The sequence below is a fragment of the Toxotes jaculatrix genome, chromosome 21 (genome assembly GCF_017976425.1).
Source record: "Toxotes jaculatrix isolate fToxJac2 chromosome 21, fToxJac2.pri, whole genome shotgun sequence".
Taxonomy (NCBI): Eukaryota; Metazoa; Chordata; class Actinopteri; family Toxotidae; genus Toxotes; species Toxotes jaculatrix.
Window position 1 is genome coordinate 18,441,774 of NC_054414.1, and position 15,803 is coordinate 18,457,576.

The 15,803-nt window shown below is 47.4% G+C and overlaps 1 protein-coding gene across 2 annotated transcripts in view; it reads left to right on the plus strand.

Annotated features, from left to right (window-relative positions):
- The window catches only part of LOC121200970 (Snf2-related CREBBP activator protein), a 30,043-nt gene extending 14,591 nt beyond the window's left edge, over positions 1-15,452 (plus strand). For both annotated transcript variants that reach the window (XM_041066491.1, XM_041066493.1), the window contains 18 exons: positions 619-948; positions 1,131-1,317; positions 1,467-1,636; positions 2,372-2,523; positions 2,756-2,971; positions 3,197-3,361; positions 3,719-3,874; positions 4,145-4,474; positions 5,289-5,458; positions 5,595-5,908; positions 6,009-6,211; positions 6,306-6,475; positions 6,682-6,878; positions 7,286-7,400; positions 8,011-8,136; positions 8,541-8,717; positions 8,981-9,064; positions 9,306-15,452. In XM_041066491.1, coding sequence (XP_040922425.1) covers positions 619-948; positions 1,131-1,317; positions 1,467-1,636; positions 2,372-2,523; positions 2,756-2,971; positions 3,197-3,361; positions 3,719-3,874; positions 4,145-4,474; positions 5,289-5,458; positions 5,595-5,908; positions 6,009-6,211; positions 6,306-6,475; positions 6,682-6,878; positions 7,286-7,400; positions 8,011-8,136; positions 8,541-8,717; positions 8,981-9,064; positions 9,306-14,162 — 8,119 coding nt within the window. In that variant the 3' untranslated portion in view covers positions 14,163-15,452. The remainder of the gene's footprint in view (positions 1-618; positions 949-1,130; positions 1,318-1,466; positions 1,637-2,371; positions 2,524-2,755; positions 2,972-3,196; positions 3,362-3,718; positions 3,875-4,144; positions 4,475-5,288; positions 5,459-5,594; positions 5,909-6,008; positions 6,212-6,305; positions 6,476-6,681; positions 6,879-7,285; positions 7,401-8,010; positions 8,137-8,540; positions 8,718-8,980; positions 9,065-9,305) is intronic.
- Positions 15,453-15,803: the final 351 nt, after the last annotated feature.

Genomic DNA, 15,803 nt, shown 5'->3' on the forward strand with positions numbered 1-15,803 from the left:
CGAGATAAAATGACAGAGAGAATCATCCCCCGCCTCTGCAGTTCCCCTCCGCTCTACAGAGCTTTATACTGTTTTCAATCTGTTTTTTTTTTTTTACCTGCAACTTAACTGTTTTAATTCAGTCCCATCATTCTCGTCCTCGCTGTTTTCAGAGAAAAGGCTCTGATTAAAAACCCACCTACGTTACCTGCTCAGCAGCAAACAGCAGACAGACACGGTTAGCGGCTAGCTGGTGAACATAGTGGAGCATTTAGCAGCTAAAGAGCCATATACTTCCCTCAAGAGTTAGGAGACTAGAAATAAAGTGAATTGAGCTTCATTAGGTGGACAAAAACACAACTCCAAATGAACAATAATGTTACTCCCTATGGTCTAAATAGGCAACTGTTTGCTAACAAGTTCACTGTATAAAGTTTATGAGGTGATAATGTGTCATTGTTGTGTTTACAGCTTGTTGTGTCTAGGTGGCCAATGAGTCTTCAGCAGCTTTGAAATCCATTTGACTGAAAATGCCTTTTTGTTTGAATTCAGTATCTCTTGCTTAGTTGTCTAAAATCCTAATGAAATAAATCTCGGCACGTTTATCTAAACTTCTCCTCTGTCCTCTGCCAATCACAGCCACCGGCGACTGCTGCTCACAGGAACTCCTCTGCAGAACAGCCTGATGGAGCTGTGGTCTCTGATGCACTTCCTCATGCCCCACGTCTTCCAGTCCCACCGTGAGTTCAAAGAGTGGTTCTCCAACCCGCTGACAGGAATGATCGAGGGCAGTCAGGAGTACAACGAGGGCCTGGTCAAAAGGCTCCACAAGGTGCTGAGGCCATTCCTGCTCCGGAGGATCAAGGCCGATGTGGAGAAACAGATGCCGAAGAAATATGAGCACGTGGTGCGGTGCCGCCTCTCCAAGAGACAGCGATTCCTCTACGACGACTTCATGGCACAGGCCTCGTACGTTACTACACAATTGTGTTCAAAAGGAGAATTCAGAGATGATCCACATTTTACATTTCTAATTGGAAAAAGAGGACATTTTTGAAAAATAGATATTTGCCTTTAATAGTTCTAAACTTGTATTGCTCATATTACTCGTGAGGTCTTTTCATTCACCATCTTATGTCTCTGATTCACAGCACCCGGGAAACGCTGGCCAGCGGTCACTTCATGTCTGTGATTAACATCCTCATGCAGCTCCGCAAAGTGTGCAACCACCCCAACCTGTTTGACCCTCGACCCATCCAGTCTCCCTTCATCACACAGCCCATTGTTTTCCATACGGCCTCCCTGGTGCAGGATGCTCTGGAGCTCCATCCTTTGAAGGTCAGCATTTAAGGAAAACAGTAAAAGCTTTAAATTGGTCTAAAAATACGGGAAAAAGAGGAATCCCATTCATATTTATTGAGAGGTTTTGAGGGGTTGTATTTTGATGAACACTCACAAAAAAATACTGTACTTTTTTTCATCCTCAGCGATGCGACCTGTCGATGTTTGACCTTGTTGGTTTGGAGAGCCGTGTGTCTCGGTACCAGGCAGATGTCTTCCTGCCGCGCCACAAGGTCAGCCGGCAGCTAATCGAGGAGATCATGGAGTCCCCTGAACCCCCTCCGAGACCCAAACCAGTGCGCATGAAGGTCAACAGGTAAACAGAAAAACGACTGAGACTTCACAGATTTTTGTAAACTTCAGCTTTGCAGGGAAAACGTAACTGGTCCTGCATCAGTATGCCTCTGGTTAGTACAGTGAATGTACCACTTATGAATGCTGTGTACTGTTCTGTGGGTTAAGTGCTTTGCTGAAGGTCACCTCAAAGTGTTCAGACTGTCACCAGCTCGATTTAAAACCTCAGTGTGTAGGCCAAGAAAAGCCAGCTATCATTTGATGGTAAACAAAGGTCTGTCAGGAATATAAACAAAGAAATGGACAATGAGAAGTTTAACACTGTGATCTGTGCCTTCTGCACAGAATACAACATTTAAGAAAGAACAGTATGAAAGTTCTTGAGATGCACAGAAGTTGGTGGACTGACAGTTCCAGTGCTGCCTGTCTTTTCAGTAATGCTGATGGCAGTGTGAACAAATAGACTGCTAGCGATAGTAGTGAGAGTGAAATTGATTTGTTTTTTCCGTCTTGTTCTCTTTCCTGATGGGTATTCCATCAGCCAACCTTTCAATCACGCACCCAAGTGTCTGCTTCTACAACAACAACAAATGTTTGGGTTGGTTAACACAACAGCTTTGCTTTTTTTGAATACTGAACAAAAAGGGCCCACATCAAATCAAGTATTAAAAGTTTTATTTACCTATTTCATTGGAAATATTAAATCATAATATATACAGTGGTTGTCCTTTCATTTGTGTCTGTCTGTCTGTTTTAGGATGTTCCAGCCGCCTCCTAAAGGTGATACTAGACCAGTCCTACTGATGAATAAACCCACCTGCTCCGTGCCCCCTGCAGCTCAGACCCCCAAACCTCCTCCAGCAACTGAAGTCTCCTCAACTCCTGCACCTGCTCCTGTAGTTCAACAAGGCAAGTGAAAGGGATGAAAATACTTTTTATCATTTGGGCCCCGCTTTGTGTTCTTCCACATGGAAATGTCCTGCAGGAGGAAATCCACATTTATTTATTCACTGAGTTACGTTGTGATATGTGTCGTTATCTGGATACAAAATGACCTGAAGTAAATATTCAGCGACGTTCTTCACTCCACTCCACTTTTCTCTTACTCATTTCTCCTTTTAATTGTCTTTGTCCTCTTCAGTGGTGTGTTCGGTGGCAACCACGCCCCCTCCCCGCCCGTCCATGCATCCTGTGGCTCAAACTGCAGTGCGATCCAGCGTTCCCAAGCCAGTGCTGACCGTACGGCCTCCCACTGCTCCATGTACAGCCAGCATTCCTGCTCATCCCAGTCCAAACCCCAGCAGCATCATGCCCCAAAGGGTTCTGCTCAGTCCTGATATGCAAGCCCGGCTGCCTTGTAAGTACATAAATTTGTGTGTTTTTCTTGTGCATCGGTTGCCGTTTCCTCAGAACAAATAACACCTGATGAAACCTTATCTCCTTTTAAATCTCTATTTAATGTTTGTTGACTACTTTCACGACTAAGACTCTGTCATTTACTCAAACAATGAATGAATGAATTTGTATTAAACTGACTTGTGAATATTGCTCCTAAGCTGCTTCTTTCTTTTTTTGTTCTAAGCTGGTGAGGTAGTGAGCATCGCCCAGCTTGCCTCCTTGGCAGGGCGACCTGTGTCGTCATGTCAGGGCAGTAAACCCGTCACCTTCCAGCTTCAGGGCAACAAGCTGACTCTGTCTGGAGCCCAGATCCACCAAGTCCCAGCAGCTTCTCCACGTGCAGTTCAAGGTCAGTGTTAGACACGTCTTGTACATAATATGGATGAAATAGTTTACAGTACAGTATGACTAATAACATATAGAGTAAAAAGAGCTTTTGCAGTTTCTTGCTTCCTCAAGAAATGAACAAATGAATTGTGATGATATTATCTGTGAGTTTTAAAACTGGAACATATGCTGGTCACAATATTAAGAAACTAATTGGGCAGATTTATTTGACCATAATTATGCAGTTTTTATTTTTATATATATTTAAACCTGATCTCTTAGTGACTGAAGCCATTGAAAATGAGTGGGTACGATGTATGTTGGTGTGGTTACTGGAGAAACTGTCCCTGATTGTCTCTGGCTCACTCGCACCCTGCAGGTAATGTGATGCACCTGGTGTCCAGCGGAGTGCAGCACCACCTCATCAGCCAGCCTGCTCAGGTGGCTGTCCAGAGCACAGCCAACACACTGCCTGCAAACACCAGCTCTACTGCTCCCCCTGCAAACCGCCTCCCTCATAATGCCTCCTCACAAGGTTTTTAAAAACCTTTCTGTTTTCTGTTTCATGTTCTACCTCAGAGTAAGACTGGACTTGTTTCACGTTCTGACAACTGATCTTGTTCTTTGACAACTAAGTGCAGTTACCATCGATGCAACCCTTCTTGGATGTGTTTGCATACGATTGTGTTATTCTGTGATGTGCTCCGTCAGAATACCGTCTTTTAAAATGATCACCGTTGTATCGTTTGAAATCTCCTTACACAACCTTGTTTCTCACAGCTCATATGTTTTTATGTTTCCTCAGTGCCCTCCTCCATGATGAGCAGCCCCGGCGTCGTGAAGATCGTTGTGCGTCAGTCAGCAGGCAAGGAGGGCGGGCCTGTGCCCACCCTGGCGGTGGCCCCTTCCCCTCGTGTTGCTCCTCAGGCATCCCCTTCCCTGCACGCCCACACCAACACCACCCCTGTCAGGAACACTGCTCCACTGCAAATTGCCCAGCGCACCCCTGGTCCCGCTACTGCCCACTACACCATAGCTCCTCCCAGAAACCCTAGCTCAGCCCTGAACCAGCCCCAGACCCCTCGCCCTGTCCTCAAAGTAGTGCAGCCTCCTCTATCAAGCACAGAGCAGCCAGGTGAGAGAACACACCCGAGCTATTATTCTCTCTGAGCTGTAATTCATAAGGCTGCATGCATGATAAGCAGAACTGGGTCAGACCATTATTGCAACTAATCTTTAGTATTTTTTTTTCTACCATCCCACTCCAATGTTTTAATCTGCTTAGAGTACCAGATGTGTGCAGTGTGTCATGTCAGAGGAAACATGCTGGCAAGTTTAGGCAGCCACAGGAAAGTATCTCAGGGGCCGTTTTATTTAAAGATCCCCTTCATGTTTTAAGACATATAAAAATACTTTGCTTTGAATAATGATTTGTGCCTGTTTTTGCCTCAAAAATGTTAAATTATTTAAAATTTCTAAAATTACATCTCCACCTCCAAAACATTTGACTGTCCGTTAAATTTAGACACATTCAGGCTGTGAGGGAAGGATCCGCTCGGTCTCTCTGTCCTCACTGAAAAAAAAAAAAAACAGGACCATTGCTCTGCTGCATGTATATGTGGAATTACAAACATTTAGCGGTCTGACACTATCTCTAATACTTTAATATATCAAAGCAATTAAACAAACAACAAAACAGATGTTTGCCCCAATCTTTAGGCAAGTTACAAATCAGAAAAAGATAGTATACCATAAGGACTGCAGTCAATCAGTTAAACCTTAGTCAAATTATCTGCCAACAATAAATCCACCAGTTTGTATGACTTAACAGATCCCACCTCAGAGCCAAAATCTTTTGTTTTTGATCCATCCACGGCCGTTTGTTCTGCACAATCTAGATATTTACAACAGGCATGCTTACTCTGCTTCTTCCTCTGTCCTCCCCTCAGCTCCGGCTCTGGTGACCCATTCGTCCTCTGCGCCAAAGTCTTCAACAACAGCACGTGACAATAGCACCAGCAGTCAAACGCCAGTTACCATGAAGCCGAGGCCCAGTGCAAAAGCCTACCCTCCACCCAGGAAAGTGCCTCGCCGGCCTCCTCGTTCTCCTTTCTACATGGTGAGCAAGTTGTTCCTCTTGATGGCATCAACAGACCGCAGCAAAGTAGTAGTAGTGACATTTTCCCACTGATGTAGCTCAGTGAACATTTGAATGGCAAACAACTATTTAAAAAAATGTACCTTCTTTCTCACAGTCATGGCTGGCAGACAGCTGTAAACAGCAGCACGACAGTCGGCTGGACTTCATCATTCGAGTCAACGAGCAGCGCTGCGGAGCGAAGCCCGTGTACGGCCAGGAGGTTATGGACTTTCTGACTTTTCTCCCCGGTTCCCGTCCCTCTCCAGCCGCCGTGAGCTCTCAGGGGGAGTGGGGCCGGTCGGGTCACAGCAGCTGTCTGTTTGCGCAGTGGCAAAACAAATACGACTACTGGTTTGAGAGTCACGCTGTCAGAGAGGCCATCCACAGCATTGAGGAGAGGCTGGAGCTGCTCAGCGACATTATAGACAGGTAGATAACCGATCAGTTGATCGGTTTTCTGACATGATGCAGTTTCTGAGGGTACAAGAGCTTTAACTATTTAACTGTTATTTTCTGTGATTCGTTTTAGGTTCACCTTCGTGATTCCCCCTGTAGAGGCTCCTCTGATCTCCATGCACTGCTGCCATCCTCCTCCCTCTCTGAGCCACAAGCAGGCAGTCTTCGCCTCCATGTTATCAACTCAAGTCGCTCCACGCACTCGCAGTCTCCATCGCGTCCAGTGTAACATGAGGACCCAGTTCCCGGACCTGAGGCTCATCCAGTATGATTGTGGTAAGATGCCAAAAACTGTGGACAGTTCTGTTTGGTGACCGTTAGTTTCTGTTCATTTGTTTTCCTAAGTAATGTGTGCTGCTGCTGTGTGCAGGTAAGCTTCAGACACTCCACACTTTGCTGCGAAAGCTGAAGACAGGAGGCCACAGGGTGCTGATCTTCACTCAGATGACGCGTATGTTAGATGTGCTGGAGCAGTTCCTCAACTACCACGGACACATCTACCTCCGCCTGGACGGCAGCACCCGGGTGGAGCAGAGACAGGTTAGTACTGTAATAATAGTAATATCTTCAAATAATTACATAATAGGAACATAGGATTACTTTTTATTTTATCCTTTTGGACACATTACTTCCAGATATTTAATGTCCTGCATAAATGTAAAAGAAGGTATCCGAGGAAAACATGAAGTTAGAGACAAGCCGCTCTGATGCTTATTCTCTGTTCACCTCCTTAACGTCTCCTTCAGGCCCTCATGGAGCGCTTCAATGCAGATCGTCGCATCTTCTGCTTCATTTTGTCAACTCGCAGCGGAGGTGTAGGGGTGAACCTGACGGGGGCCGACACCGTAGTTTTCTACGACAGTGACTGGAACCCCACCATGGACGCCCAGGCACAGGACCGCTGCCATCGTATCGGCCAGACCCGAGACGTCCACATCTACAGGTGATGGTGTTTGACTCTGAATTCTCACAAAAGTGTGTTTACATGAGCAGAAAATGTGTGATGGACAAATTGTTTACAGGTTGTATGTGCAGTTAAACTGGAAAGAGTGGAAAAGGCAGCGCCTCTTTAAATTCCTGTCATATTTGGTGTGTTTAAACCCACACTTTGATTTTGACCTAAAGTGCTCGATTAAAGCAGTGAGTATAAAGAGTTAGGAAGGTGTTTAGATTCAGTCGTTGGGTTTTGTAAGAAAAATAGTTAGCTGAGCTGCTGAATCATTTTCATTTGAGCGATTAAGAAATTAATGGATTACGTTCATCGTATTTGCTTCACACAGCTGCACAACTACATGAGAGAAATGTGATTTCAACAACATATTCAAGTTTTTGGTTGATGCTCCTCCTCAGGCTGATCAGTGAGCGCACAGTGGAGGAGAACATTTTAAAGAAAGCCAACCAGAAGAGGATGCTGGGAGATATGGCCATCGAAGGAGGAAACTTCACCACTGCCTTCTTCAAACAGGTAGGAGTTATACAGCGGACCAACTCTGCACATGCTGATGATTCACTGGGGGTTTTCCATAAGTCATATGATCTCACGTGGGACGCAGGTTAGCACCTGTTTTACCAGCATTTATCCCAACTCACTGTTCCTACTACCAGCTGTAAGACAATGATGGAAAATTAGATGAAGTATGTTCATTTCTTCTTCTTTCTCGTTGCCTGTTTAAGAATTTGTTGGGGTTTTTTTTTTCCGCTGCCTTTCGTAACTGGCCTATTAATCATATGATGATGAATCACTGTCCAAACACAAACATGTAGGTGTGTGGTAGATGACTGAGACGCGTAAGACACAGGCTCTGTCCTGTTCCCCCTTCATTACATTTGCTCAGATCTACCTGTACAGTCATACTGCTTGTGCTTTTTGAAGTGTACCGACATTGATGCATGTTCTAATTAATCTATTGATTAAATGACACCATTAGCACAACTGTATTTTTTTTTTTGGAGTGTGTTGTGGTGATGATGTTAGGACATTAGATGGTTCGAGTGCCTCTCGTTTTTGTGTTTCGTTAAGTGCAGAGAACCATTTTCCTGCGCTAAATGCGTCTCATTTACATTTTGTTCCTCAGCAAACCATCCGAGAGCTGTTTGATGTGAATGACGGGGAGAAACGAGAGGTGGCGGTGGAGCTATCAGTGCCCCAAGCTGAGGAGGAGGAAGCCGTCAATAAACAGAGCACCACCATTCTGGAGCAGGTTAGATACATCTCATGGGACATACACCCACATGCATTATGTATTTAGCACCTATCTTTTGGCAATCGTTGAAATCAAACACATTGTTTGCATCACATTCTAGATGTAAACTGTAAAAGCTACAGGACAAAGTTGGACAGTCTCCTTATTGTTAGATACTTTGATAGTATGTACACAGTACTGTGCAGGATGCTTTTAAAAATAACCCAATAAATAGTTTTTATTTATCAATTCACTTCATACAAAGTACAGGAAACAGAACAGCCTAAATCAAATCAGTGTTTGGTTAGTCTGGGTTTAACCTGCAGGACTTTCTGAGGGCTGGTGGTTTTGTTTTGCTCCCACGCAGGAAGAAAAATTGGCTGTAGAGCGATAACCCCATCATCTTGATTTGATTCTTGCAGGCCCTGTGTCGTGCCGAGGACGAGGAGGACATCGTGGCAGCCTCTCAGGCCAAAGCAGAGCAGGTGGCAGAACTGGCGGAGTTCAATGAAAACATACCACTGGATGATGGAGGAGAACAGGAGGAAGTGGAGGAGCTCTCCAAGGCCGAGCAGGAAATAGCTGCTTTGGTGGAGCAAGTGAGTAATCATGCAAATCTGTGGTTGCGTTTTTGATTTAAATCAAAAACAGAACATTGGTTTGAACTCTCAAATGGCTGGATTATACATCTGTAATATTTAAAAAAAAGTTTTAGTGAGTCCTGCTTGTCGCTTTTACTGCCAGTTGTCGGGGAAGTTGAGGGCATTTCACATCTTTTGGGATCATGTTCTGCTGCAAATCTGAATTAAATCTAATACAGTTTGTACTCAGCTGACAAACCATATTCTCCGTTTACCTCCAGCTTACTCCCATTGAACGCTACGCCATGAACTTTCTGGAAGCCTCATTAGAAGATGTTTGCAAAGAAGAGTTGAAGCAAGCTGAGGTAAGGCCACATCCTCACTGTCATTAAGTTTTATATCAGATATAGATCATTTTGCTTGATAAATTACCTAAACTCACTTATCAAAATTGTTGACTAATTTGTTAATTGATTAATAATTTCAGCATTTTGGTTTTTGACTGACGTGTTTATTCGGCTTGATTGCCACTTCAATTTAATGATCACAAATACTGTCACAGCTGGTTGAAGGTATTAAATATTTGTTCTGCCTGTGTGTTTATAGGAGCAAGTGGAGGCTGCCAGGAAGGGCCTGGACCAGGCCAAGGAGGAGGGTCTCAAGCTTCACGCTTCATCTGATGACGACGACGACGACTTTTTGTCACCGCCAGCGTCTGTGGAGCCGGCTCAGCCAGCGCCGGCCCGCCGTGGCCGTAAACCCAAGGACAAGGACAAGATTGTCACCTCAACACGGACCAGTGGTCGGCTTCGTGGGGCCTCCCCTGAACCTGAGCCTGAGCCTACGACCCCTAGAGAAGTGCCTGAGAGACTCCGTCTTTGTCTGAGAGGACGAGGAGCTGCCAAAGACACTGGTGCTGTGTCTACCACCCCATCTCGCACAGACCATCTAAAATCCTCCTCATCAGCAAGGCTCCAAGACTCCACCAGATCTTCAAAAGCTTCATCACCTGCCAGAGACCACCAGACCACCAAAACCAGGACTCTACCAAACCGCGCCCATTCCAGTCCAGTGCCTTCCCCTCCTACAACCTCTCCTCCTGGAGGGAAACAGCATTGTGCTGAGGACACTGACGGCAAGAGCACCAAAGCTGGCAGAGAGGAAAAGGAGGGGGAGAAAGAGAGGAGGGTGTCTGAGTCATCGCTTGAGTCCAGCTGTCCAGTGGATAGTCAGACAAAAGATGATGACAGCAAAGACCACAGCGCCATGTCTCCGCCATCCACCAGCTCCAGATCGCCTCGCAAGCGTCAGTCAGCAGACGGTGAGGTCCTGCGGGGCCTGGTTGAAGACTCCCCATCAGCCAAAGTCCTGCGGAAGCTTCCAGGGAGGCTTGTCACGGTGGTGGAGGAGAAGGAGCCAAGAAGGAGGAGGCGACGTGGAAGCGGCACTGGAGGTGGAGGTTCTTCAGAGGACGCAGCAGTGGAGGAGACCGCTGCTGGATTTGTTGATGAACCAAACAAAGACAATGTATCACTGAGCCCTGACAGCAAAACTAAGGGGACTGTCACCAAATCCCCTCAGGACCAAGACACAGGTGCACAGACCCCAAATCCGTCTGTGCACAGTCCCCAGCCTGTCAGGGGTTATCCTCCATATTCCCCACCCCATCTTTCTCCTGACATGCCTGTGCTGAGGAACCTTCCTGTACGGCGCAGGTTAGAAACTGAATCTCGCATGGCTGCTCAGCTGGGAGAGCAACAGCAGCATCTGGGTAGAGGACGGGGAGGAAACCAGTCCAGGAAGACGGACACTCCACCAGGCAAAGACGCCACTTCAGCCTCCACAGAGTCCAGTGGGAATTCTCTTGTGACACCTATGAAAAGAAAGAGGGGCCGGCCCCCTAAAACTCCCCCCAGGTTACCTGAGCCAGACAACACAGTGACTCCTTCCCCACAGCCCATGTCACCAAGTGAGGAGGCGAACCCCCCTCTGTCCCCAAAACGTAAGAGGGGTCGTCCCCGCAAAGACTCCACAACCACACCAGACACTGTCAGTGAAGGACAGAACTCTAAAAAAGAGACAACCACTGCTGACGTGTCTGGTTTATCAAAAACCGATGCTAGCACAGAGCCAACGGCACCGCCGTCCCAGAGGACGGAGACCCCTCTAGCTGCTGCTAGCACCAGCCAGGCGTCCCCGTCCACCACAGCCGAGGAAATTGACACTAAGAACCAGGTTTCAGCCCCTGCTCCAAATCCGGTGCAAGCCTCTGCAACTAAAACAAATCAAGCCTCCACACCAGTGTCCGCTTCAGTGCAAGCACCACCTGCACCACCTGCAGCCCAGGTCACCTCCCCCCTCCCTGTGGCTGCCTCCACATCAGCCCCAACCCAAGTTGTTAGTACAGCTCCAACTACAGTTCCAAGCTCAGACGCAACATCAACCTACGTTTCCTCTGCATCCTCCATCACACTGTCCACGTCGGCTACTATCCCCCCCACCACCACACCCCACCCACTGCCACCTGCCAGCTCTGTCTCATCATCTCTTCCAGGTGTAAATCCAACACTTCAAGCTTCTACAGCTCCAACAGAGCCAAAACCTTCAGCTTCTACAACTGTGAAAACAACAGGACCCGACACTGCCAAAACCACCACAGCTGCCACCACACCACCCACCACACCACCCACCACAGCTGTAGTTTCAACATCAGTCCCTGTCACAACAATCGTAACAGCCACTACCGTAATATCAGAAACAGTGAGTGTTACACCAGCAGTCACAACAACTAAAACTACTGCTGCAACGGACTTAACGCAAGCTTCTGCTCCGCCACCTACAACATCTGCCCCAGCTGCTCCAACATCTGCCCCAGCTGCCACTTCATCAAGCCCAGCTACAGCTTCATTAAAACCAACCTCAGCATCCTCCCCCGCTACAGCAACAACTACGACAACAACTACAACAAAAACAGTCCAAGCTTCATTAAACTCAGCAACAACTATGACAACAACTCCAGTAAAAGCAGTGCAAACAAGTCCAGTAAACTCTGGCAGCGCTTCTACAGCGCCACCCGTAACAACAGTCTCCACATCCGCTGCAAATACAGCTCCATCTTCTCCAGCCCAAACAAGGACTAACATGACAACTACCAAAGTCCCTGACAAACCGGGGCAAACAGTGAAAGGGGCCACACAGACAAAGGCAAACACAGCGGCTGTCAAATCACCAGCGGTATCTGCTGCTGCTCCTCATCCTTCCCCTGCTACATCATCTGCCAGTGGTACTACAGCCACAGAGGCAAAGGTGGTCACAGTAACCTCATCGCCTCCAGCAGAAGATGTCAAAGTAACGACGCCTGCAGCAGCAGCCTCTTCCAAAGAACACACTTCTACTTCTGCTGCCCCTGCTACAGCTAAAGAAAGGAGCCCACCCCCAGTAACAGCGTCCACAGATGCTGCACCATCCCCACAGATCTCAGCTACGGTTGTTACCACAAACACTGTTACTACAACTACCCATGCGTCCACAGCCACAGCCACTCCCGTGCCAGTTACAGCAACCACGGTGGTGTCAACAGCTCCTCCTGCATCCACCCTCCAAACATCTGCAGTCATTTCCCCCCAAGTACAAAACTCTGCTTCCACCAGTGTTTCCCCGGAGGTGACCGCACCGGCCCAGACGGAGGCCCTGCCCCAGGTACCCACGTCTGCCTCTTCTGGTGTTTCATCTGAGAAGCAGTCTACAGAGTCACAACAGAAAGAGTCTGCATCTAAGAGTGACTCAGACATGCTGACAGAAATGGAAGTAGATGCTGTGGAGGCTGAAGGGAGGAGCAGCAATGAGGACAGAAAGGACAAGGAAGACAGAAAGGACAAGGAGGACAAAACGCAGGAGCTCTGTAAGTCTCAGTCTAAAAGGAGAAAGGTGGAGAGTTCCTCTGAGACCAAAGACTTGGAGTCAGGAAGCGGGGGAGCAGGCGGAGAAGCAAAAACTACAAATGCGCCTCAAAAAGAAGAACTTAAGCAACAGGCGGTGGAGGAAACACCTGAAGATCAGAAACCTCCCAAACAGAAAAGGTCTCTTAGTCGCCAGAGTAGCCAGGAGTCGACTCGCTCCTCTTCTCCATCATCTGGGGGCTCTACATCAACCCTCACTCGTTATGCTCACCACAAGAGGACATATGAGAACAGACATCCTGCCAAGAGGAGGCGAATGGACGTCACCTCAGAAGCAGGGAGTGAGGACACAAAGGAAGAGGGTGGGGAAAAGAAAGAGGAAGGCGATGAGGAGGAGCTCTCCACCGCTGCCTCTCGGAGGAGGCGTTCCAGGTCTTCCTCTTCCTCCTCCGACTCTGACAACAGCGAGAACAGGAAGGAGCACCGGCTGACTCGCTCTGCCAAGCGCAGGCTACAAGATCAGGAGAAGGAAAAGGGCAACAACCGGCCAGGAAAAAAACCTGCACGCAGCTCTGACAGAAACGCCTCAAACAATGCCAACACATCCACAGGTGGAGAGTCCGGCAGTGACACGTCTTCTGTCAGGATCACCAGAAAGTCTGTGGGATCTCAGCCTTCGCAAGACAGCAAAGCTCAGACAAACAGCGCCCCCTCGCTGCCTCCTGAGCCTGAAGTTCTGGGGAAGAGATGCTCGGCGCTCAACGCAGCAGCCAAGCTTCTCGCAATGAAGGGCAGAGTGGACACCCCCGGCCACACCACTCGGAAAGACTCGGCGGCCAAGGCCAGCGGGACCTCACCCGCATCTTCATCTGACAAGAACCAAAAGCCTAAAAACAAAAATGTTCCAGCATCTCCTCAGAGTAACTCTGTGACTCTTACTAATAATAAAAGCAGCGGCAGCAAACCCTCAGCACCCAATCAGTCGAGCCGTTCTGCTTCCCGCTCCACTAGACAGTGCCCCGGCTCTCTGGTTCCACCCTTAGAGATAGAGTACAAGAGGTCTAAGCCAGAGGAGAAGGAGAGAGGGAGCAGGAAGTCGTCAAGGGGAAAGGAAGGCGAGGCTGAGGCGCAGTCTTCGTCCAGGGGCCACAGTGCCTGCAGCAGCATGAGCAGTGACGGCGAGGGCGATGGTGGTGGACGCAGCAGCAGAAGTCGCAGCAGCAGCAACAGCAGCCAACGTACACACAGCATCAGCTCTCAAAACACGGAGCACAGAGAGTCCCACTCACGCGCCACTTCCTCCGGCAGCGAACGCGAGAGGGACTGCAGCTCGGATCGGGCAAAGAGGAGGGACAAAAAAGAGAAGCAGGGCCAACAGCGCGAGAGCAACAGGGACACCAGGAGGTCTCAAAAGCTCTCGCTGGAGGTGACCAGCAGTTCGGGAACTGAGGGGACGCCGGACAGGGTGCTGCGAAGCGTCGCAGCCCTCGCAGCGGTGCAGGCTCGGTCGCCGGCTGCAAGCACCCGCTCCTCCTCTGGTCAACACCGTCACAACAAGACATGATCGGAGTGCCAAAGGGAAAAAAATGGAAGCAAGAGTGTTGGTGCAGAGCACGATACGAGAGCATGTCATGACCTCCAAGGTTGCTGCTTTGTCTGCACTCTAACAAATGCAAGGGATCTGAGTGCTGCACAAGCCAGGGACCTCCCTGCCTCTTGGGCCCTCTCCCTTTCCAGTTGGAGCTGGTCCCCTTACCAGCTCAGCTGTTGTCAGCTGGGGGAAGGCTCAGGGAAGCTGGACTGAGAGTAAAAACATGGCGCCGTCACTGTGCGTCTGTAGACGGACAGAGACATGGAGAAACTCACCACTGGGACTTGAGGGGGACAAAGGTGCAGGAGGTGATGAAAGCAAGTTGTTAGTTCACATTTTGTACTGTAATCATTAAAGACTGGAACACTCAGATCTTATGTGTTAAGATGGGATTATACAGCACCCTCCATTAGGGTTACAAATGACAAGTCATTTGTGTGACATCAAAAACTTTTGAGTGACCAGTTGTATTGTAAGTTGGAGGTTTTAGAAAGTTTGGTTTTGAAAATTTCGTCAGTTGTCCTGACTATTGTTTCTTTGTAGTCAGTTGATAAGTTATGCATATTTTATTATTTCTTCCAGGGTATTAGGAAGAGAACAGATCTGTCAATGTGATCTTTGCTGCACTATGCTGGAGCTTGTCTTTGCTTGGGCCCTTTTTTTTTTTTTTTTTCCCTCCTTTACGTCAGTTTCTGTTCATCGGATTCATTTTTAAATCCAGCCTTGCGTTTCTCATTTGCACATCTGATAACGTGGCCCTTGGCTTTTGAGTACGTCGTGGTCTAATAATTCGTTTTTACATCAGCTTCAGTCAATTAAATTGGTTCCTGGTACCTCGCAGAGGATTTCCACAGTTTGAAAATATATTAATTGGAAGTTGCAAATTGTCTTGAAGGTGTTAAATCTGGAGACAAAATCCAAATCTTCCTAAAGGCAGTTATGTCCACTTTGTCGTGTATTTATACTGAAAGGGCAAGTAAATGTAATTGAAATTAAAGAGTGCCTCTGTGGCCAAATGGGTTTGAACCTCAGATTGCCTTGTGAAGCACCTGAAGCAGGGGTGCTGAGCTTCTCAAAAAAAGAAAAAAAAATACACCCTCCCACAAAACATGGAGAAAAGCACCCTGTGCGTCAGTGCTACCAAATTAATGTTTTAGTTTTCACCTGAATTTATTTGTCACGTCACTTCATTGCTCTTCATTAATGTAAAAAAAAAAAAATACTTGGACAAAATATGTGAATAAAATTACTGGTACAGTTCCACATGACTGTAAATTGTCGATTTACTTTTGGACTTGTCGAAGTGATTTTGAGCAAAGGTTATATTTCAGAAGAGGAGAGGGTGGGGGTGGGGGTAGAGGTGGAGGTGGAGGTGGGGTGGGGTAGTTGATGGTCTTATTTTTGATTTGTCTCTCTCCATTTGTTGCATTCCTTTGATCCCTTGTAATTCCACATTATTTTACTTGAAAAATTAAGACAATTACAGTTGAATAAAAAGACCAAAAATTTGTTGCCATTTTTCATTGTGTTGAAGGTTTTTGTTTGTGTCACAGCTGTGACTTAATCTAAAAGTACAACCTGCAAAAAAAACTCTTTTTCATCTTAAATGTGAAT